General features: G+C 52.3%; 1 protein-coding gene across 4 annotated transcripts in view; it reads left to right on the top strand.

Moving 5' to 3' along the window:
• BABAM2 (BRISC and BRCA1 A complex member 2) overlaps positions 1-22173 on the top strand; it is a 443342-nt gene extending 421169 nt beyond the window's left edge. For 3 of the 4 annotated variants that reach the window (XM_082427967.1, XM_082427965.1, XM_082427966.1), the window contains exon 12: positions 20085-22173. In XM_082427967.1, coding sequence (XP_082284093.1) covers positions 20085-20169 — 85 coding nt within the window. In that variant the 3' untranslated portion in view covers positions 20170-22173. Of the gene's footprint in view, positions 1-14838; positions 15161-20084 lie in introns of those variants that run through there. The other variant, XM_082427968.1, reaches the window with a different exon arrangement.
• The last annotated feature ends 346 nt before the right edge of the window (positions 22174-22519 follow it).

Genomic DNA, 22519 nt, shown 5'->3' with positions numbered 1-22519 from the left:
AGCCAGGCCAAATCCAAGCCAGAGATGATCACCCCTGATTCTAGGCTGGTAAGTGGGAACCATGTGAAATCAGAGCAAAATGAGGCTCTATCACCACAAGCCAAACCTCACGTTCACAAGGGCGCAGGTTTTAGGAGAACAACGGCCTTCGATGCATGCTCGGAATTCCTTCCATGGCAAGCCACTGTGAGAAAGATCTCACCCAAACAATGTACTCTTGGCCGAGGGAGGGTGGGTGTCTTTTCAGGCATAAAGCTACCAGCAAGGACCCAGAAGTCACTCAAGGGAGTTGTTGGTTTCCCCAGAAGGTCTAGCTTTTTGAAATCAACTTAGCAAAGGATTCTATTCGCCCCTCCGCCCCCGCCCCCCTGCCCCCCAGTGCTGAGTCCTCCCTTGTCTCTAACCCCTGGGAGAGGAGGAGGGGCATGGAGCTCCTGTCCTTGTGTGGGTTTCCAGCTCAGCAATCAGTGAGTCCTTTTCTCAAGTGCAGCACCAAGTATTTATTCTGATAAAGGATAAAAAAAATTTTTTTTTAAGAAAAAAGAAGAACTAAAGAGGTTGTTGTCTGGCTTGGTCTCCAAAAACCAGTCGTTAAACAACTGACAGTTATTGCCTAGACTTAAGATGATCGATTTAGGAAAGAAGGATCTTCATTCATTGTCATTCAGCCACTCAACAGAAATTTAGGGTATTTCTGGGTCACTGAGGTGCAGCCCCCAGAAATGAACGCAGGAAGCCCCCCGTGTCTACACAGAGGAGGAAACATCTAAAGAGCTGCATTTAAAGATGGGCAGACCCACGGCTCCAGAGCCAGTAGCACCTGGGGAGCTCCTGCCCAGGAAGTCAGCCTGGCCCTGGAGCTCAGAGCACACGGTGGAGGCCTCAGCTGCTCCCACCATTCAGTTCACAAGGCCTCACTGAACCTCGGCGAGACAGCCACAAAGCTCCGCCCAAGGGTGACCACAGAGGTAGACAACGTGTATACAAGGGACACGAACCAGCAACCCCAGGCAGTTTAGGTAGGATTGTTTTGTTCCAGAAGGCAAAAGGAGGCCCCATGGGTAGGGGTTCCCAGGGGACAAATTCCAGTTCAGGAGAAGGAAAACCAGTGTAACTCTTACAGGTGCTGCAGGCTCTGCGGAGGGCCTGAGGCTTATGCCAGGCCTTGAGTGTGAGTAGGTTTTGGGTAGATAGGGAGGCCCCCAAAATGTTGCATGGTTCAGGAAAGTACCCTTTACCTGCAAAGCAAAGGGACTCCTACATAGCTGGCTCCCAGAATTGCCAAGGAGAATTAATTATTGTTTGTAAAACACTCTAAGATTCCCCGATGAAAGACCTTGTATAAATGCAAATTATTATTATTGTCATTAAAAGTGCTAGACGTCTGGCCTGCTGGATAATGGCCTGGCAGAGCTCTGAGCAGAAACGAAAGCCAACTCCAGGCAGAAAGTTTGTTCTGGTTGTTCCAGAGCAATAGCAGGAAGAAGGAGCTGGCGGAAGAGGGCTTGGCCCCCGACTGTGAAGTGAAGCCATCCAACTCCCACCCAGAGTGAGCAGGCAGCAGTCTGTCTGGGAGTCCAGGGCCTGTGTGTCCCCTGAGGGCCAGGCCTTACTCAGATTCATCCCTTGCCCCCCTGCAGAAACCAGCCCTTGTCTAGCTCAGGAGCTCAGCATGAATGAGTGAATGTCTGGTTGTCTGCTGGTCTGAAGGATGGATGCTGGCCTCCATTCTTGGGGTCCTAAGTCAGATCCGGAGACAGAAGGGAGATAGAAACCTCTTGCCATGCCTTTGATGGTACTTATTAAGGAGGGAACCCCTTTAGCAAAGCACAGGGAGAGGTCATTTATTAAATTACTGCTTCCACTAAAGAAACTGTCTCTGGCTAAAGTGGTTAAATTGATCCCAAAGCAATAATATTAATAATGGATAATGGTACAGTCGGCTCTCCATGTCTCGTGAGTTCCACATCCGGAAAATATTTTAAAAATATTCAAAGAAAAAAATATATATTCAAAAAAAAACATTCCAAAAAGTTCCAAAAAGCAAAGTTTGAATTTGCCAAACACAGCAGCTATGTACGGAGCATTTACATTGTATTTACAACTATTTACATTGTATTTACATTGTATTAGGTATTTAAGTAATCTAGAGATGATTTCAAGTATACGGGAGATGTGCATAGGTCATATGCAAGTACAGTCGGATCTCCGTATCTGCATGTTCCATATCTGTGGATTCAACCAACGGAGGATCAAAAACCAGAGTTGGTTGAATCCAAGGCTGCAGAATCCAAAGATATGGAGGGCCAACTACTATGCCATTTCTTTTTAATATGAATTTATTTATTTATTTTTGGCTGCGTTGTGTCTTCGTTGCCATGCACGGGCTTTCTCTAGTTGTGGCAAGAGGGGGCTACTCTTCGTTGTGGTGCAGGGGCTTCTAATTGCAGTGGCTTCTTTTTGTTGTGGAGCACGGGCTCTAGGCGCACGGGCTTCAGTAGTTATGGCACGTGGGCTCAGTAGTTGTGGCTTGCAGGCTGTAGAGCGCAGGCTCAGTAGTTGTGGCGCACAGGCTCTAGAGCGCAGGTTCAGCACAGGCTTAGTTGCCCCGCGGCATGTGGGATCTTCCTGGACCAGGGCTCGAACCCGTGTCCCCTGCATTGGCAGGCGGATTCTTAGCCACTGCGCCACCAGGGAAGCCCTACTATGCCATTTTATATAAGGGACTTGAGCATCCTTGAATTTTGGTATCCACGAGGGTCCTTCCTGGAACCAGTCTCCTGTGAATACCAGGGGATGACTGTATGTTAGACCTGGAAGTAAGCTCAGAAGCCATCCCCTCACTTTACAGATGAGGCATTTGGGGTGCAGAGAGGCGAAGTGGCTCATCCAAGGTCACATAGCAAGTGAGAAGCAGAGCCAGGATCACAACTCAAGCTTGATTATGTCAGGGTAGTAATACCTCCCATTTTATAGTACTTTACAGACATGGTACTTCTCAACAACCCTGGCGAGTTTTAAGATGACAGATGACTTTACTGTTAAAGGAACCTTCCGGGTACCCTTTGCTCTTCTGGGGCTCGTTATTTAGAGAACATTTATGGTGCCTCCCATGTGCACTTGTGTGAATTGCACGTGCCCTTCTTTCCTTCTCCCAGACATTCAGACTAGGCCTTGTTCTTCTGTAGGGTGCATTAATACTTCCAGGAACCAGGTGGACAAGTGAGAGGGAGGTCAAGTTCATCCCTTTCATCCCTTGTTATCACAGTCATAATTCTACTGAAAAGTCACCCAATGCAGGTCCCTAAATGAGAGCTAAAGATACCAGTCACCACCTCTGAACACACAGACCTACAAGAGGAAGGGCCATTTAGGGGGGTTTGTAAGAACAAACGTAGGTATAATGGGAGTTGGCAGTAAGGAGCCCTCAACATTCATTACTGGGCCATTGGCAATTCCAGTTTTATGGAGTTTTTTTGTTTTTGTTTTTGTTTTTTAAAAACATAAGCACCTTTTTAAAATTAATTAATTTATTTTTATTTTTGGCTGCGTTGGGTCTTCGTTGCTGTGCACTGGCTTTCTCTAGCTGTGGCGAGCAGGGGCTACTCTTCTTTGTGGTGCACAGGCTTCTCACTGCGGTGGCTTCTCTTGTTGCAGAGCATGGGCTCTAGGCGAGCGGGCTTCCGTAGTTGTGGTTCATAGGCTCTAGAGCGCAAGCTCCGTAGTTGTGGCACACGGGCTTAGCTGCTCTGCGGCATGTGGGATCTTTCAGGACCAGGGCTCGAACCCATGTCTCCTGCATTGGCAGGCGGATTCTTAACCACTGCACCACCAGGGAAGTCCAATTTTACGGAGTTTTAATGAAGCAGAATGAGATATACCTAAAATGATGTTTGGGAGGGGGAGGATCACCAAATCAAAGAAATTTAGAAATCACCTCTCCCATGCCTTCGTTGTGTGGATGAGGAAACAGAGGAGTGATTCAGTGTCACACAGCAGATCTCGAGGGGGAGGCCTAGTCTCTGCACTCAGCTGCCAGTGCCTTTTCCACTGGAAATCATGGCGTTGTGGAAAGAATGTGCTCCTTGGAGTCCAGCAGCTCTGGAATCATAAATAGCATTGCCACCTATTAGCTGTGTGATCTTAGAAAAGTTACTTTGCATCTCTGAATTGTAGATTTCTCACTGGCAAAAATAAAGATATAGGTGTCCCCCACTTTTTGAAAGTTCGCTTTATGCCACTTTGCTTTTACAAAAGACCTACATTAGTACCTGTTTTCAGTAACTAAAAGACATCCAAAGAGGATTTTCACTTTTATCAAAAAAGGCAAAAAGCAAAGATAGCATTCAGCGTTTGTTTTGTGGCGAGCCCTTGTAGAGGCAGTGTGCGCCCCGAGCAGCCAGAGTGGCGCCGCCAAGCCCCTTCCCCGGGAACTACACTCGGCATCTCAGCATCAGGCCACCAGAGCTTTGAACTGTGTCTGTGAGCATCTTGCTTTGTCTCATTTTATTTTTGCATCCGTTAGCAAGACGTGTCCCAGGGTAATTGCTTCTTCGCTTTATGCCATTTCGAAAGGTTTCATAGGAATGCTCTACTTTCAGATGGTGGGGGGAACCTGTACTAATACCTGCGTGGTAGTAGGCCCATTAGGAGGAGTAAACGTAAAATAGTATAGATGAAAACAAATAGCGTGAAGTCTAGCATGTAGTAGGCACCTCCCTTCCTTTATACTCCTGGCTTCCAGACTTTTTTTTAACCACAATCCACAGGAAGACATTTATTTTACATCCACAAAAGTTTCACACAAGAAAAATTCTACTTGCCACATGTGATGTACTCTGATTTTGATTTCATTTTATTTTAATGCTGGTCAGGACCCACTAGGTTGATTTCACAACCCACTAATGGATTACACCTATCTTTTGAACAAGCCTGTTTCATACCATGTGTGGATATCATTTATCCACATTGTATGTGTGTCCTTCCTTTCGTTCCAGGCCTTTCCCCCCTCCCTCCCTCTCTGTAACTGGCACACGGCCACACAGCTAGCTGTCGCCAGCACGTGCCGGGCCCTGTGCTCGTGCAGGGTGGAATGAGCCCTGCGGGCCTGCAGGGCAAGTGAGCTCTGCTTCTGCACCCCTCCCCATCTTTGCCATGAACCTCAGCATGGTTGAGAGGACCCGTAGGGCCCTCCACCTGCAGAAGTTCTGCCTCCTGCCAGCCTGCTGTGGAACTTGCCCACACTCCCAGCCCAGGAGCCCACCTGAAGTTCCCATTAAGGCCATTGCACCCCAGCAGGGAGGGTAGGCCTCGGATGTCCTCTCCCATCCAGTAGTTTCTTCTTTTGGAATTGCTGCTTTTTCATCTGTAAGCCCAGAGAGCCAGGCGTCTGGGCATATCATTTCAGCTGCTGGGCAGGGGGATTGGACTGAAGAGGGACCATGGCCATCCTTGCTGCCCCTCCCCCAGATCTTCAAGGGGTATCTGTGAGCACCCAGCCAGGAGGGCGAACACCCAGAGTGTGGGTGTGGCCAGGGGGTGCACTCAGAAGGCAGCAGGCAGGGGCCCGAGCCGCGCTGGGACACAGAGCTTCGGCCTCTAGGTACTGAGAGCCTGTTGGGAGAAACCCAGTTTACACCCAGGCAAGCAATGCTTAAAAGCACCAGAGAGACTCTCTGCGGGGAAGAAGATTGTTTCGTGCTCCAAAGAGTTGATCTCCTAAGCGTTCTGTAAGCCCTTTGGGGGTCCGGCACCATCCTGTGCGGGCCGATGCCTGGCGGTGCTGCGCGGAAGCCTGGAGGCACCATCCCCGCTGGGGCGTGACCAGGCCCCGCACTCCTCGTGGTCAGCTCGCCTGGGACCCCGAGCACTTCCCCTTTGAAGGCCATGCTTTGGTTTTTCCCCTGTTGCTGACTGATGGGGGGAGGGTAATCTGTGATTTTGACAGTGACTCACCGCCATCAGACAGGCGGCGGCTTCTCCCCAGCAGTCCAGCACAGGTGAGTTGCGTGAGTAGGAGATCCCAGCGTCCTCCACGGGCATCTGCATGGCCACGAGCAGAGCCAGGGCCGAGCTCCCGCCCGTGCGGCCCTGGGCAGAGCCAGCAGAGAACATGAGACGCCCGTTGCCAAGGCACCTGCCATCCGAGGCACACCAGGCAGGCGCAGATGGTGAGACAAGGTGGACAAAGGGTGGTGGCTCTGCTCTGGGGTCCCAGGCCTCAGGCAGCACCATATTCCTTAGCCCCACCTACCCACTCTCTGCCCTAGCCTTAGCCCAGGCAGGTGCACGGCATCATCTCAGCTGACACACCCCACCCCGGGGGAGAGGGGGGCCGGCCTTTCTCAGTGGCCACGCTGCTGCCCCCTCCTCCCAGCTTCTCATCAAGCAGGTTCACGACGGAAAGAGCATCAGCCTGAGAGTAAGGAGATAGGGAGGATGGGCTCAGATTCTGCCTACTAGCTCTGGGGCCTTAGGGCAGCCCCCTGGGACAGCCATGCATGCATTCATTCATTCATTCCTGCTGTCAGGCCCTAAGGAAGGTGAGCACCATGGGGCACTAAGGGTGAACCACCACCAGATTCTGCCCTCAAGGGGCTTCCAGAGAAGAGCTAGGCCATATGAGAGGGACCATCAACTTCTCCAGCCCTTAGTTTTCCCTTCCCTGTAATGATCGGACTATGTGGCCGCTAAGGTTTCTTTCTGTTATAAAATTTTATAATTCTAAAGTACCTCTTTAAATAAGCCAAGCTTTCACAGTCGTTTGAGAAATGTTTGTTGGATTGCTGTGCGTCGGGCTCTAGACTTGAAGCTGGGCTGCAGAGATGTCTGAATATGAGCAGCGGGGCTTGCCGTGAAGGAGCTTCTAGTGGGACGTGGGGGGATGGCTGGGCTGTGACGGACGCTTGCAGACAGAGCTGGGGGCCCAGGGCAGGAAGGCAGCCCTGCGGCTGGGGGAGCCCACGAGGACTACCTTGCCCCTCCCTCTTTGGCCAGTTGGCCCACGTGGCCTCCTCCCCTCAGACACTGCAGCAGGGGGCGCCCGGGGAGCAGAGGCGACTACAGCCCCCGACCCCGACTCCTGAGCAGGGCCTGGCCCTGCAGTTGCAGAAGCTGGCTGCACGCTGCTCAAGCCCCAGAGGAACTGGCCCGGCTCCAGGAGGCCTCCTCGGAGAGTCTCAGAAGGAGAAGGAACCACTAGGTAATTGTGACCGTTTCAGTACGCATTGACAAATACCCTGTGGTTTAGAAGGAGCCAGATTTCATCCCAATACTTTGATCCCAGTTGATTGTTTGTTGAAGTCCTCCTAAAACAGCATTTTATTTAATTCAACACATGCTGAGACTACGGTCTCAGCCTTCTCACGGGCGAGGAGCCCGAGCTGTATAAGATAGAGCCTAGACACCAGTCTGAACATCTCAAGCTCAAGGCCGACCATGGCTGGGCCTGAGGTTGGAGGCCACTGTGCCATGGAACCCAGCAGAGGGGAGATTGATTCCAGCCGAGGGCGAGGACCTCTGCCCGAAGCTGTGAGCGTGTGATTCTGTGTTCTCGGTATGATATCAAGCCTTTGCACCTCAAGCGTGTTAGTTTCCTTGTTTTGCGATCTTGGACCCCCTAAAAATGAACCAGGCCTGCTCAAGGGTTGGCACATTTAGGGAGACTGTGTACATGAACCAGTTACAACCACTTGTTTGTTCCTAAAGCCCATACCAGCAGCCAGGCTGACGTCGCTCGGGGCACAGCTACAAAATAAGCTCCCATCGTGCCGGGCACTTGCTTACCAAGGCGCCCAGAGTTGGATGGGCCGTCTTCACAGTGGCCTTTGGAGGGTTTGGGGTGACAGGCATTGAGGCAGAACCGGGTCTCTCTATAGAGATTCTGTTATAAGGATGACCCCTTTGCCACGGGGACAGCAACCCCAAATGAGTCAGTATTTACAGTGGCCGTTCGGGACAATGAGGACAAGGCAAGACCACAAGGATGATTAGCGGGACTTGTCTTACACTATTTACAGGACTGCTTTGATTTTCAGACCGCAGTCGGCTTGCGTATGACTGATTAAAAACATGTGCCAGTTGAAGTCACAGCTGCAGAAGAAAACTGGAAAAAGAAAGGAGCCTTAGATGTTTGGGAACTTGCCTCTATTTGCAAAAATGAATTCTGACTTGATTTGTGTGTCCTTGGTTTCCTGACGAGGAGCTCCGTGTCCCCGAACCTCTCCTCCCACCCTGCCCGGTCCACCGCCGCCCTGGCCTGGCTCAGCAAGCGTCGTAGGGCTCCTCTTACGATTGCCCAGAGGAAAGCATGTGGGAATTCCAGAAAGAGACTACTGAGTCCAGTTTGGGAAAAGAGCAATTGTTTAGGCTCCTGCCAAATAAAAGGCCCCAAGTATATGAGGCTAAAGGCGGCAAGATCACAAGGTCTCCTCCTTGAAGTCGCGCTCCCGCAGCAAGACGAGCTCCGGTGGCACTGGGGTCAGGGTGTATCTTAACTAAACTCGCTCAGCGTCTGTTTTCTCACCTGCAAAGTGGGACCTTGACTCCTGCCCCACGGGACAGTGCTGTGAGTGCCACCTATGCGATGTTTAATCTGCTTTATGGGCTTCCTTCCTCTTTCTCCGGAGTCTCCAACCTCTTAGGGCTTTTTATTCTCTGTTTTTGTTTTCATTTTCTTAAAGCCGTACTGATTCAATTGTTCAGATGTTGATTGCATGGATTTTTGTTCTTTTGAAAAGGTCCATTGAATAAATCAAGACCTATAATTCCAGCAGGGAAAATCCCTTTTGATGAGACTTGTTGAAGAAAGTTTCCTAACTGCCTTCATCGCAAGGCCTCTGAGGATCTTCCTGACAGCTCCCTGTCACCACTCTCTTTAGTGCCGCCAGAGCCCCTTCCCCAGAACACATAGATGATTGGATTTTCCAGGCATTGTTTCCCCCTGGCAACTTAGTTTGAGCTCCCTGACTCTGGACCTCCTCTCAGTTGGAGGGCAGACATGGCCGAGAGGAACAGGCCTTCCTTCCCTCTCACCAACTGCCTGTAGTTCCCTGAACATCTGATCGGAGCTCTGCCATATTTGTGAAAAAGCATCCCAGATAAGGCGACCACCATCACCCCTCACCACCGTCACCTACGGTGCGTCGGGGCCTGGGCTTGGCTGGTGCCTTCATTGAACAGGTGAAGAGGCGGGACACAAAGAGGTTAAGTGGCTTGCTCAAGGTCACGTGGGTGTCTCAGAACCATAACTGGGTGGCGCTTAGAGATTGCCAAGTATCCGTCTTCCTGTTAGAGGTGAGGAAACTGAGGCCCAGCTCCCGATGACCCGGCGAGCCAGGGCCTGGAGTAGAGCCCGTGTCTTCTGCCTCATGGCTCAGTGCTCTTTTCACTTGCCCCACTGCCTCCCCTTTATAATACTTGTTGACCTGGACAGAAAAAGGTCTGCTTGAGGACTGGGCCCACTTCAGTACCCCCGTCTGGGGTAGCCAGAGCCGCGTGATTCTTAAACGTCCATCTAGTCCACGGCTGCGACCTCCCCCCGACCAAGCTTTTGACCAGAGCCACACACGGGAGCGCACGCAGCGGCTCAAGCAGAAGCCGGCCGGGCGCAGGCGCCTCCCGCTGGTACCACGAGCACGCCTCCAGCAGCTCCGGGCTGCATTTCAAGAGGTACGCGGTGTCCCAACCACTTTGGCTGGGTGTCCGATGCTGAGACTGACCACCTCTGTGCCTGCAGCTGCCAGCTCAATACGATACGTGAAAAACAATCCAAGAAGGCCCAGGGGAAAGGATGAACCGGGAGCAAGGACCATAGGACCTCTGCAGCCACACATGCCCTGGCTGTCCGCCTCTCCCCGCAGACCCAGCTGGGTCCCCACGGTAACAGTTGACACCCGTTGATCAGCTGGTTCGCCAGGTACCAGGCCAAGTGCTTACACGGAGCATCTCATTTGATCCTCACGAGGATCATCCTTTAAGGTAGGCGTCATGGCTCACCTCTTAGAGTTGAAGAAATTAAAGCTAAACCGGTGAGTCACTTGCCCAGGTGGTACAGCCAGTAAGGAGCAGGGCCAGGCCTTGAGCCCACACTGCCTGTCCTTCACAGCCTCCAGCCTGCAGGGCCTTGGAGATCATCAGGCACAGCTCCCTGCCTTGAAGATGAGGGATCTGGTGCCCAGAGAAGGGAAGAGGCTTACTCCTGGACCCAAGGCCCAGAAAAGTAGACCTGCTGAGCAGCCCAGCACCCTGATTCCTGGCCTCAGGGGTCTGTCTACTCCGCCCCTGCTGTGCCTGTGAGCTGAGGCCAGGAGCCAGTCCTGCTTCCAATTCATGGAAAACCTACCTGGCCTCAGCCTGGGGTCAGTGCTTTAAGTTTTATTCTGCTAGCCTGAGACTCTGGGATCGGATGGAGTTGTGATCTTATAAAACCCAGAGTGAAGGGACTTCCCTGGCGGTCCAGTGGTTAAGACTCCGTGCTCCCAGAGCAGGGGGCACAGGTTCAATCCCTGGTCGGGGAACTAAGATCCTGCATGCCCCACAGCGCAGCCAAAAAAATAAATAAAACCCAGGGCAAAGGGACTGAGATCAGTGAAGAGGGTCAGAGCCTTATGTTGTCCGAAGGCATATTTAGCTCTAATTTGGTCTAAAAATAATTTCTCTTCCAGTGGGAGTAGAATGAGGAGGTTGGCTGCCTCAAGGCCACTCTCCCTGAGGGCCCTTTTGGCCAGTTAAGGGGGACGTGAGAAGACCTTCCCCCCCACCCCCCTGTAACACGCTTACACTTTTAAAGCTTACCATACACTTTGTCTTTGGGTGAAAGCGTTTTTTAAAAGGTGACAGACAACTAGTGCCATTGGCAAGCAGTATACTCTGGGCAGCTCTCCATTTTCTCTGATAAAAACTGAAATAAATGAAAACAGCACTTCAAAAGAAAACCTATCGATGGATGGGAGCCAGTTGTCATTTTCCCCTTCCTCCTCCCCTCCCTGAGCCGACTTGGTGAGGACCCGCGTTGAGAAGGACTCACTGACAACAGCTGGCAGCGTCATGCCCTTCAGTAGCCCTTCTCCGCACTGCTTCCCCTTGGCGTCACACCCTTTGCCCCGGCAGGGAAAGCCCAGGACACCACAGGAAACTTCAGAACTTTCTGAAGAAGGAAAGAGCTTGCTGTAAAGCTTGCTCCCTCTTGCCAAGACCTTTCGGTCTAAGGAGCTTGCACTGGTGTGGCCCCTTCCCCAGAAGTTTCCAAAGAAAAACTGAGCTGATGAGATTTGCCCAGTGTGAGGCCGGGCCTGAGGAGGGAGAGCGGGGGAGAGACGCCCCTGCCCCGGTGCCCAGGGCCCGTTCCAGCAGCAGCCAGCACCACTCCCTCATCGGGCACCTATCTTGGAGCCAACAGCCTGTGCCCCTGGTGTCCTCCCCTGTGACTTGGGACAGGGACGCCACCCCGCCCAGTGGTGCTGGGGTACGTCACACTCCACGGTGTCCGTCAGGCAGTAAAGCAGATGCAGCGGAGACGGGCAGCAGCCTGTCAATATCTGACCGTCTGAAGAAGGGCCACCAGGCTCCCCTCCAGCAAACACAGATATCGCTGGGGAGATAGCAGCAGGTGAAGCACAGGGAAGGAACGAACGGCCCTCACGTCCGAGGGGCGGCAGCCAGTTGGCAAGGTTCCTTCCCACACGTCTTGTGTGTGAGCATCACATCAGGGTGGGCTTGTTGCCCCTCCTCACTGTGGGGAAACAAGGCTCAGGGCTTCTCTCGCCCGGCCAGCCTCACCCTCGGTCGGGGGCTCCTTCTGCCTCATCACAGTGCCCCTTCCCATAAGGACGATCGTGGGCAAGGGATTTGCGGTCCTAAAGCTGCAGAGAAGGTGGCGGCTTGGCTGGACCAGGATGCAGGTGGAGTTGTGTTTACCCTTCTCACTAACTGTCGGCATAGGCTGAAGTTTGAGAATGGACGACAGTTTTACAGTTTTCTTCCTCAGAACCTAAACGTTGCATTTGCCTGCTTTGTGGGGTTGCTCTCTCTCACTTTCCTCCACAGCGTGCAAGGGACGTGCTTGAACTGCTCTTGCAAACCTGGTGGCCATCGGTAGTTACCTTAATTACAGCCGTGAAGTCCACACTGGGCCCTCTGTATGGGCAGGCCTGTGGGGTCACTGAGAAGGGGATATGCCCCCTGCTTTCCAGGTCTGGCAGTGCAGCCCGGCCAGCAAGCCGTGTGCACACGTGACACGTGCCCCAGCAGAAGCACAGAGAGCATCTGCAAGCAGGGAGAGAACCTTCTGGTGGCCAGGGAAGCCTTGATGGGGGCAAGGGCATTTGTCCTGAGCGTGACTAAAGCCCCGAGGTGGAAATGGCACGTGTGAGGAAGAGCAGGTGGCCAGACTGCAGGGAGCGGGCGTGAGGGCTGGCGTCCTGGCCGGTGCGTGGGCTTCGGGGGCTTACAACGCCCCCCGGCTGCACGTGACATCACAGTGAGGAGCCTTACCTGCAGTTTTTCTGGGAGAGGATCCTTCGCTTCCTCAGCTTCTCAGAGGCGGGGGGAGGCACGATCCCCAAACGAAACCGAGGAAAAGTGCAAATAGTAAAAATCATGGCATGCCAGGCTGCGAGCTTGGGCAGATGAAGGGTCTTGGTTGGGGTGGTGGCAGAGACCCACATTCAAAGAGAATTGATTTAGTTGCAACAGAAAAGCGAAGTAAGCCTTTTGTCTCGGGGAGAAACAGCAGTTTTGTGAAAGGTAACAAGACAGGGAGCCCAGGTGTTGGGACACCGGGGAGGAAGAGGAAGAAACTTCAGGATGAATTCATCGCAGGGGTTTAGGGAGAAGTGGAAACTGAGGGTTCTGTTACAGAAGTACCAGGGGGCCGAAGCACTTTCAAATGCGTCATATTGATGAAAAAGTGCATTTGGAACACACTGGCTTGAGTTATAGAGAGACGTCCAGGTCACAATGTCCTGCAGGTGGTTGGAAATGTGGGCCTGGAAGTTTGGGAGAGAAATAAGGGCTGGAGACCCAGATTGGTTGGTGGCGGGGTCGGGGGGAGGTTCTCTGCTGAGGGTGTTTCGAGCCTGAGAGGAAGCGAGGGGAGTGGCGAGCAGGACGGGAAGAGGCCAAGGAGAGATTTCGTGTGGGAGTGGGGAAGGCGGGAGGGAGAGAAGGAGGGACGGAGGGGGTCTAGACGTGTAATGTCCCAGGGAAAGAGAGCTCCCAGACACAGGCGCCCACGCGTGAATGTGGCAGAGAGGCTGCAGAGACTGGGACTGAAAAAATTCAGCAAAGCACGGAAATTTGAAAGAGGGTTTCCGGTGACTTGGCATTAGGGGAGGGGATCAGGCAGGTGTCATCAGTGACTGCTCTTAGCGGCGATTTAGCGGCGACCCCGGGGCTGCTGAGTTGTGTGGGGCTCTTTGCCCGACACTGAGCCACCCATTTGACACTGAACCGCCGACACTGAACCACCCGTTTGAGTTTCATGACTCCTGAGCAGTTCTCTGCTCTCTTCTCACGGATGGGTTTCACCTTGTTGCCTTTCGCAGCTTCAGCAGGTCTGCCCTCTGCCTTTAAGTTAGCTCCCCGACTCCTAATGTGGGGCTTCTGACCTCCTGGGAGCCTGGAGTGCCCAGCTTATTAGAACCATATCCTAAATAACATAGACGTGGGTACGGTACTGAGGCCTTTGTGGTACTGATGGTGACAGGTGTCTTGGTGGCCCTTCCTAGCTCAAGTCACAGGTCCAGGTGAGCCACTTCTGGATAAGTCCATTGTGACTGCTCTGATCTCACAGGCATCAGGGGTGCGGGAGGGAGGACTGGGAGACACACGGGGTGCCCACCGCAACCTCTGCGGCTTCCTCTCCCTCTGCTTTCTACCTCACCCTTTCTCTTCCGGAAGAGTGTTTAGTTCCCAGCTCCTGACCAGCCATCCCACGCCCCCAGGCCTCTGCTCCTGCTGTGTCTTTTGCCTCGAACACCTGTAAAATGGCTACTTCACCGCCTCCTTCACTGGTTGCCCAAGGCTGGTGCCTCATGGCATTGCCATAAATGCCCTCACCACCGCAGTTGGTATTTCTTACGTGTCTGCTCCTTCTCTAAACTGAGATCACCTGCATGGCAGGTGCCACATCTGGGTCATCTCACAACCCTTGGCACCTCAGGCAGTGCCTGGCACAGTCAGCGTGGCACGTGCCCCTCTCCTGCTGTTGGACAGAGAGCCTGCTTCTCCAGATTCGAACCTGGTTGCCGGAAAAGCCAAACGGTCTGCCCCAGACCCTGTCACTAGTCTGTGACTGACCAGGGAACAGTCTCCTGATACCCAGCCTGGCTTTCTTTCCAGTAGATCAAACTACAAATATGTCTGCCAACAAATGGAGACCGTGGATCACTTAGAAATCCCTCTTATTAGACCCTCTCTGTCTATATGAAGTCAAAGATCCACTTGAGTAAAAGTGCAACCGTGTTGATATTTCAGATCATGAAAACGACTGGGTGGTTGGCTTGATCACTCTCTGGCTTGTAGCTTGGACCCTTGGCTTTGACCTGGGGAAGGGCAGACGGAACCCGAGTACTGATGTCTAATAGGAATTGGCAGCCAGGAAGGTCCGAGTACAAGCCCTTTAAATATCCATGAGAGACAGCACGGTAGTGAACTGTATGGACCTCCCTTGGAAAAATCCAGAGGGCTTTGCATCAGCAGGGAAGGGAATCCAATCCAAGATGCATGAACAATAAATAACAACTGTTCCGAGTTAGGTTGAAAGCTCTGAGTTGCACTTTTTTTTTTTTCAAGATGTTTGTGCTAACCACAATTTTTTTTCTCCCCCTTTCCCACCAGGGCTTATTTCAAAACCTTTGTCCCTCAGTTCCAGGAGGCAGCGTTTGCCAATGGAAAGCTCTAGGAAACACCAGTCTTGAGAGGTGGCCAGCCAGACTGCTCTGTCCACATGCGTGTCAGCACATATGGCCGCTTCCTGGAAGCCATTGGAATGTCTTCACGGCAGCATTTCGCTCACACAGCAGCTTTGCGCCCCGACTGGAACCCAAACTTGAGCTGGCTGGCGGGAACCTGGGTCCCAGAGCCCCTCACCTCTGGTTGCTCCCTCTTTGTTTCCTTCAGTATACTTCTTAGTTGGAAGAAATAAAGTCACAAATCAGGATGCTGTTATTTTTCCAGGGAACGTTAAGACATCATAAATGCACACACCCTGATTCCAAAGCCTTTGTCTCTGAGACCTCTTTTAAGTTTTCAGATAAAACACCCATTTGCTTTTTTCTTTCCCCCTGAAGCCAGCGCCTTGTGCGTGTGTGTTTCACACCCAACCTTTCCCATTTGGACAGTCCCTCATTGGAAAGGGGCTGCCTGAATGAGTCTGACCAGCTGGCAAGGTTTCAGTCACCTACCCAGCTGGGCCCTAGGCCAGTGCTCGGGAACAATTGGGTGCCAGCGTCAAACGCCGCTCCCCCATCCATCTCCAGGCCCCTGTGTGTGTGCCGTGTACAAAGCCCATCCTGACCCAGGAGGCAGTCGTTAAAGGTTGCTGAATGCATCAAGGAATCCATCCCTCTCTCCATCCCTCCTCCCGAGGCTGATGGGAGAGTTGTTTGGGCTGACGAAGCACTGTGCGAATTATACCTGAAAGACGCAGGTTGGGTCCCGTGGGTGACCCCTGGGCTCAGGCCTGCCAGCTCCGCAGCCGTCCGGGAACGGAGCGGGGGAAGGTACCCTGAGCAAGCTCCATCTTCCCTAAATTTATGGCTTATCAGAGCCAGGCGGGGTTTCAGAAGTCATCTTGTTTCCACCCCCAAGCCCTCTCCCCTGCTGCTCCCTTCAGTGTCAGAGGCGAGAACTAAGGCCCACGAGCTAAAGAAACTCTGCCAGCAAATTAGGGCAAACCTGGGAGTCGGGAGCCATCACACGACTTCCCTCAACTTACACCCAGGCTGGCCACAGCCAACTTGCCCGCTTGACAAGGTCGAGTTTAGTTTAGCGGCGTTCCACCCTGAGGGCTTTCGACACAGGGAAGTGGGACCTCGGCTTGGAGGCGAGAGAAACCAGCAGGCTGAGTGGCCTGTGCTCTTACTTCGGCCCACCTGCCTCTCTCCCGCTGTAGGGCCCGCACAGGTGGAACCCAGCCTCTCACTCTTCCCTCAGCTCCTCTTGTGGTTGGTGGAGCTCAGTTTCACCACGTCAGCCTGAAAGGGAGCCAGCTCGGGGCCCTTTTGGGGGGCAGTGAGGGTACCCCTCCATCCTGTATTCTCCAGCACCCAGGAATGTTCTCAGGAGGTGGGAGAACAGGTAGAACAGACCTCCCAGCTTGGCTTCCAGCCGAAGCGCTGCCCAACGCTGGGATCTTTCACCACTTGAGTACTTTGCCTTGAAACCTTGGGAATTCCCATGACAGAGAACAGTCCAGTGTCCTGCGTCGGCGCCGTAGCTTTGCCGTCAGCCGGCAGTGTGACCCTGAGTAAGTCACTTCTCCGTGTAGTCAGAACCACCCGGCGAGCTTTTTAAAGAGCTGCTGCTTAGGGCCCCGCTGCAGGCCCGCTGAATCATATCTCATTAGCTGGGGCTTGGGCATCCGGATTTTGATAAAGTCCCCAGGTGATCCTGTTGAGCACGTGGTCGCAGCCATGCTGGAGTCTCTTCTGACCCTGGCCAGCTGCCTACCTCCTCTGCCCCAGGGCAGCTGTGTGCCTGGGGGTGGTTGGCAGCTGTGGGGTGGGGTGAGGTCACGTGGCCTGGACCCCTGGCATTTCAAATCGCCAGTCCGCAGTGACAGCAGCCAGTATTGGGCAGTGTGACCTGAGAGTGGCCCTCCTGCCCCTGCCAGTCTCTTGGAGTCCAGATGGCTCAGGCTGGCCAGATTGTCGACGGTAGCCCGCACGTCTGGGAAGCAGGCCCAATCCAACCAGAAGTGCTGTCCTGCACTTTATCTCAGCACATCTCTGCAGCAGACCTGTGAAGTAAGCAAGTGAGGAGGGTCGCCCCTGTTCCACAGATGAGGAAGCAAGATCAGAGGGGTTAAGAAGTGAGTTACCCATGATCACCAGCCAGTCGGTGCCAGAGTCAGGACTCAGCCTGGGCTCCCAGCTCCAGATCCAGTACCGCTTCTCACGTTTGTCCATGACTCTAGTAAACAAACTGAGACTTCTTTCTTCCCCAGCAAAGGATGATGTACTATGTGTAGGTTTGTGAGCATGGAGATTATATGATTTTTAAAAAGACTTTCAGCCCCCTTAGCACAGGGGGAAGATTTGGGCTCATTTTCTTATGCGGAACCAAAGAACAGAAGGTGACAATAGCCACTTCATATTTCAAATGCCAGGGACTCAGAACCAGTGTTTGTGAGATTTTTATCTCTACCCACAACAGCAACGGAAGCAAGCGGCACTTGTAAATGGGCGACAGTCGCCTGTGTATTTTTTAAACACTTCTTGCTGGTTCAGCCCATCACTGAGCATTGTACCTGCGCACAGAGTGCAGCCCAGGACTAATTAGTAAATGGCTATAAAATGCTTTGAAGATCAAAAGTGCCATATACGACAGCACATTATTATTACCTTGTAAATCCTGTCTCCAGCTTACTCGGCCCTTGTAATTTCAGTTGAATCTTTAGCTCAGCACAGACAAGGAAAAGGACTCGGATGTTATGAGTGTTTACTACTAATGGCTGCATCAGGGCATCTCCTGGGGTGCCGGGGAGGAGGCATAAGAGACCGGGGCAGCCAGTGTTCAGCCTTCTCCCAGCCTTTCAGTTTCCTGAGGACCCACCGACAATAGGGAGAGGGTGCTTTGTTAGAGAAAGAGAGAGCTCATTTTCTCCTGGGGATGAACTGGAAAGAGGATGGGCTTGAGGAGGAGAGAGACTTGTATTTGAATTCTGGTTCTGCCCACTTAGTGGCTGGTAAATATTTAATGAGCAATTCTTCAGCAGTTTAAAAAAGAAGAGAAATAAAAGGAGGGGGCTGGTTTGTATTGTTTGCCAATTTCCATGGTGTAAATGCTCCCACCATGACCGATTCCAGGCTCCCAACATGAGGTCACTGGATGCAGGCTTGGAAAGAGCAGGGAGAGTCGAGTGGTGGGAGCCTCTGTTGGGGTGAGCGGGCTCCAGTGTGGATCTTTACTTAATCTCACTGAGTTTTGTTTTCCTCATCTGTAAAATAGGAATAAATACCATCTGCCTCCCAGGGTTGTGAGAATTAAATAAGAAAAGTATATAAAGCACAAAGCACAGAGCTTGGCGCATAGAAACGTTTGCTAAACAGTGGCTGTTATTATTGCAGACCAGAAAAAGGATTTTCTGATGTTGACTTTGGCCTTTTCCTAAAAAGTCAGAATGCCCCTGTTAAAAAGTCCTGCCAATGAATATGCCCCCTTTGGAAGAGTGACCCTGTCTGTGTGACTAGGAAGACAAAATGATGTCATCTTGATTTTAACAAATGAGGGGTTAGATGTATCCATGAGAGTTCCCTCCATCTCTGCCCCACGCTCGTCTTGCTTGAACTCTCGGCAGGTCCTCAGCCTCTCACAGTGACCTGCTTCTTTGTTCGGCCTCCCGCCTCCGCATAGGCAGGAAAATCTAGAGCCGCACAAGCCACTTTTGCTTCTGACTCAGTTTCAGTTCCTGACAGCTACAGACCCTTGTTTTGGAGTCACAGCCTAGCCAGAGAAATGACCACATTCGGTTTGCCTCTTGCTTGGGCCTATAAATAGAACAAGCCCAGAACTTGCCCCAGTTCATGGGGACTGGCCTGTGCCACAGTTCTTTTTTTTTTTTTTTTTTTGAACAACACAGTTTTATTCGCTTTTTATTTATTTATTTATTTATTTATTTATTTATTTATTTATTTATTTATGGCTGTGTTGGGTCTTCATTTCTGTGCGAGGGCTTTCTCTAGTTGCGGCAAACGGGGGCCACTCTTCATCACGGTGCGCGGGCCTCTCACTATCGCGGCCTCTCTTGTTGTGGAGCACAGGCTCCAGACGCGCAGGCTCAGTAGTTGTGGGGCTGTGCCACAGTTCTTAACGTGAATGTTAAGAACAGCATCTAATGGTAACGTGACATCGAGTTCTGTTAATGGCAACATGATTAATTCATTGGTGCTTTTTAAAATGAAAACAAGAGAAGAAACATCACCTTTACGTTTATGCATCTTTGGTGCTCACGGCCCTGCTAGGAGAGTAAAAGTCAGGAGAGTAGACCAGACGTGTAATAGACGCAGGGTACTGAGTGGTGGTAACAGTGATCACCGCCCTTAGTGAGCTATGAATGACATTCCATACTAGCTACTTTTCTAATCCTCGTAACAACTAAGTGAGGTAGGTGTTATTATCCCCATCTTATAGATAAAGAAACTAAGCCTCAAAGAAGTTAAATAACTTACCCACGCACAGGGAACGGGTATATTTCCTTATTCATCCATCGTATCTACTTTCCCTCCCTTCCCCTCTATCTCTCCCTTTCCATCCCCTTCCTTATTACACAAAGGAAGTGAACTCAGGTCTCTCTGTTTCTTTCTACTTCCTTTTCCCAGCTTCTCCAAATGAGATATTTATTGAGCATCTACTGTATACAGAGCCCTGTGTAAGACATTCATATACTTGTTTTTGCTATTTTCCCCAGGAGGAGAGGGGCTTGGGGTGGTTGGGGCTGGCCAAGGTCAGATGCTGGTTCCAAGGCCAGGCTTCACACAGCAGTTCTGTGTGTCTGTGTCCCCAACTAAGATACTTTGAAGCAGTCTTTGTAGATGCGGATAGGTCTAGCTATGTGGCTGTCTAAATATACATAAATACCAGTTGATCTTCAGATGGTCGAGCCAGGGCCAGCCCACAGTTTTAAAAAAAATCTGACTTCAAAGCTTGTGCCATATTCTCAGGTTAAAGTCCAACACACACTTGGTTGAAATAATGGCCTGACATCTGGGAAAAACAAGACGAAAATAGTTGTTCTGATCATTAAGGAAAATTACCAAAGGAAGGTATTACCAAAGACAGCAGGATCCACAACCGACTCCAGGTTAAATATGCAGTAACGCCAAAGGTTATTTCCTAACGTAACTCATGTTTTCCTTCTCCAGGGTTCCCACGTTGGCGCCTTCATTCTCTGATCCCCTTCACAGAGCCACACTTTACAAGCCTGCAAGATCATGCTTGGGGTCATGATAAATTATGACTAATGATGGCAGTAAAAGTAGCCCCACAAGCAACCCAGGAATGACCAGCATGGCCCTCCCTGCTCTGGGCTAGCTGCCTTGGTACCATCTTGGAATGAGCCAAATGGCATGGGACAGACACTTGCTCCTCCAAAGCAGAGCCCACCGTCCCCTTCTTTGAAGCCCCTGGAGACCAGAGTCCCTCTACAGAAGTCTCCTCATTCCAGGTTCTCTTTGGAATCTGCCCTTTGAGCTGGTTTAGGAACCACTCATAAAAATTCATCCCTTTCGACTCCATGATCACATTTCTGCCACAAAATGGGACTCCCAGCTCCCGGAGACCTGTGGCTGTTTGGGCAGGTGCCAAAAGAGTAGAAGCTAGGAGGGTACCAGGCGCCTCTAGAAATAAGGCGGTGGGTGGGTGCTAATAGTGACGGCCGCCCTCTAGCGCACCACGAGTGATATTCCAGGCCCTGTTCCGGGTCCTTTGCATCCATTCCCTTCTTGGTCCTCTGACCCTTCAGAGAACTAGGACAGGCCACCGCTGCAGAGAGAGAGCCAAAGGGAGGCCTCAGGGCTCTGATGGCAGTTCCTGAGAAGTCCAAAGTCATTTGAGGAAGGCAATGTCGTCCACCTCCCCAGGGGAAATTTTGAAGGGATTTCGAGTCATTCGGGTGCGTGAGTAGGTTCGTGGAGGGGGTTTTACCTTGGGTTCATTTTATAGCCCAGCTGAATGAAGGCTGGTGTCATGCCTGAGGACACGAGATCTGGGGCAGGGGTCACTGACACGGCCAGATTGCCCTGAGGGGAGACGCATTCCACCTCGAAGCACATGCGCACCCACACACGCACACAGGGCGGCTTTAGATGCCCTGATGCTGCTTAGCCTGCCTCGGTGCCCACTCCCGGGACGCAGCGCAGGCACAGTTTGGGGGAGGACGCCTCACCGCAACTCCGCACCACAGCTCGCAGCCTGCACGGGCCGGCGGGTTGCCCAATCCAGCCCTCTCCCCGCTTTCCACCCTCACTGAGACCCAGGCTGCCCTCTGGGGCACCCCCTTGCCTCGCCTGCTGTTCCCCCAGCCTCCCAGGACTGGTGGCCCGCACCCTCGCCCACTCCAGCTGCTGGCCGATCAGCAGCCGGCAGCCACCGGGGAGCAACCCCTTCCAGAGCTCTCTCCAGGCTGGAGCCTCGTGGATGAAACCGAGCCCTGGGCTAATTGGCTTGTTGTCAGGAGTTGAGGCCCCGCGGGCTCTGGAGCCAGCTGGCCTGGGTCAAGTCCCGCCTCCACCACTTACTGGAGGCGTGAAGTTGAGCGAGCCGCTTGACCTCAGTTTCCTACCCTGCAAGCAAATGGGGCAACTACCTGCGTCCTGGGCCTGGCAGAGGACTCAGTGAATCTGGACGTGTGAGGTGCTTAGACCAGCGCCGGCAGAGTAAGTGCTCAGGCAAGGCTGTCTTTGATGCTAGTGCCTTTTAGGTCTGATGCAGGCTGCTCCTTGCCTTCTTTGTACTGCTTCCTTTCCTTTCCTATCCCTACCCTTAAGCTTCACCTGACGGAAAAAAAAAAAAAGAACCCTTTTCTGCCCCTGACTTCCAGTCCCATAGACGCTACTCCCTCCTGGAGCACCTGCGACACCCCTGCTGCCAGCTCTCCCTCCCCCACCAGCCCCACCAGCCCCACCAGGCCCGCGGCCCCTCCCCCCTCCCGGGGTCCTCAGTGAGCCTGTGCTGGGTGGGCAGCTTGACCTGAGGTCCCCAACTCGTCACTTCCATCAAGCTCCTAAGACCCCCTTGTTTCAAAATTTTTGCTTATTAAACTGCATTTCTTAAGTAATCATTTATTTCCCCTTTGAAACCAAGGACTTACATACTTGCTTACATCCCGGTGAGCGCCGGAGACTGGAAGTTACCTCACTGAGTGGGCATGTTTCCAGTCAAAACTAGCACCCTTTACTAGCTGGGGTTCCTTCTTGCTGGTAAACATGCAATAAACATTAGCCTTCCTTAAAATCTTGACTGTCGATGACGAACCCCTTTCCTGCCTTTCGGAACCCCTGTTAGAAAGCCTGGTCTGCCTGGGCCAGGCCCACAGGCTAACTGGAGAAACAGGAGGAGCTCCCAGTGTAACCATCACAGCTCCCTCTCCAGCACCCCGTCCCCCACTCGTTCGCATGTGAGCCACCCTGGTCTCGACAGGGCACCCAGAGAGTGAGAAGCAGGTTTCCAGGTCTGGAGAGGGTAGCGTCATCCAGAAACCTTGAGGAGAGTCCCACACCCAAGGAAGGGTGGGCAGGCCTGCAGAGGCTGTAGGAAGAGGTGCCAGGGCCATCCTGGAGCCCAAAGATGGGCTGAGTTC

Source organism: Balaenoptera physalus (genome assembly GCF_965194825.1).
Source record: "Balaenoptera physalus genome assembly, chromosome: 15".
NCBI classification, from domain to species: Eukaryota; Metazoa; Chordata; class Mammalia; order Artiodactyla; family Balaenopteridae; genus Balaenoptera; species Balaenoptera physalus.
This window is presented reverse-complemented; position numbering and strand designations above follow the sequence as displayed.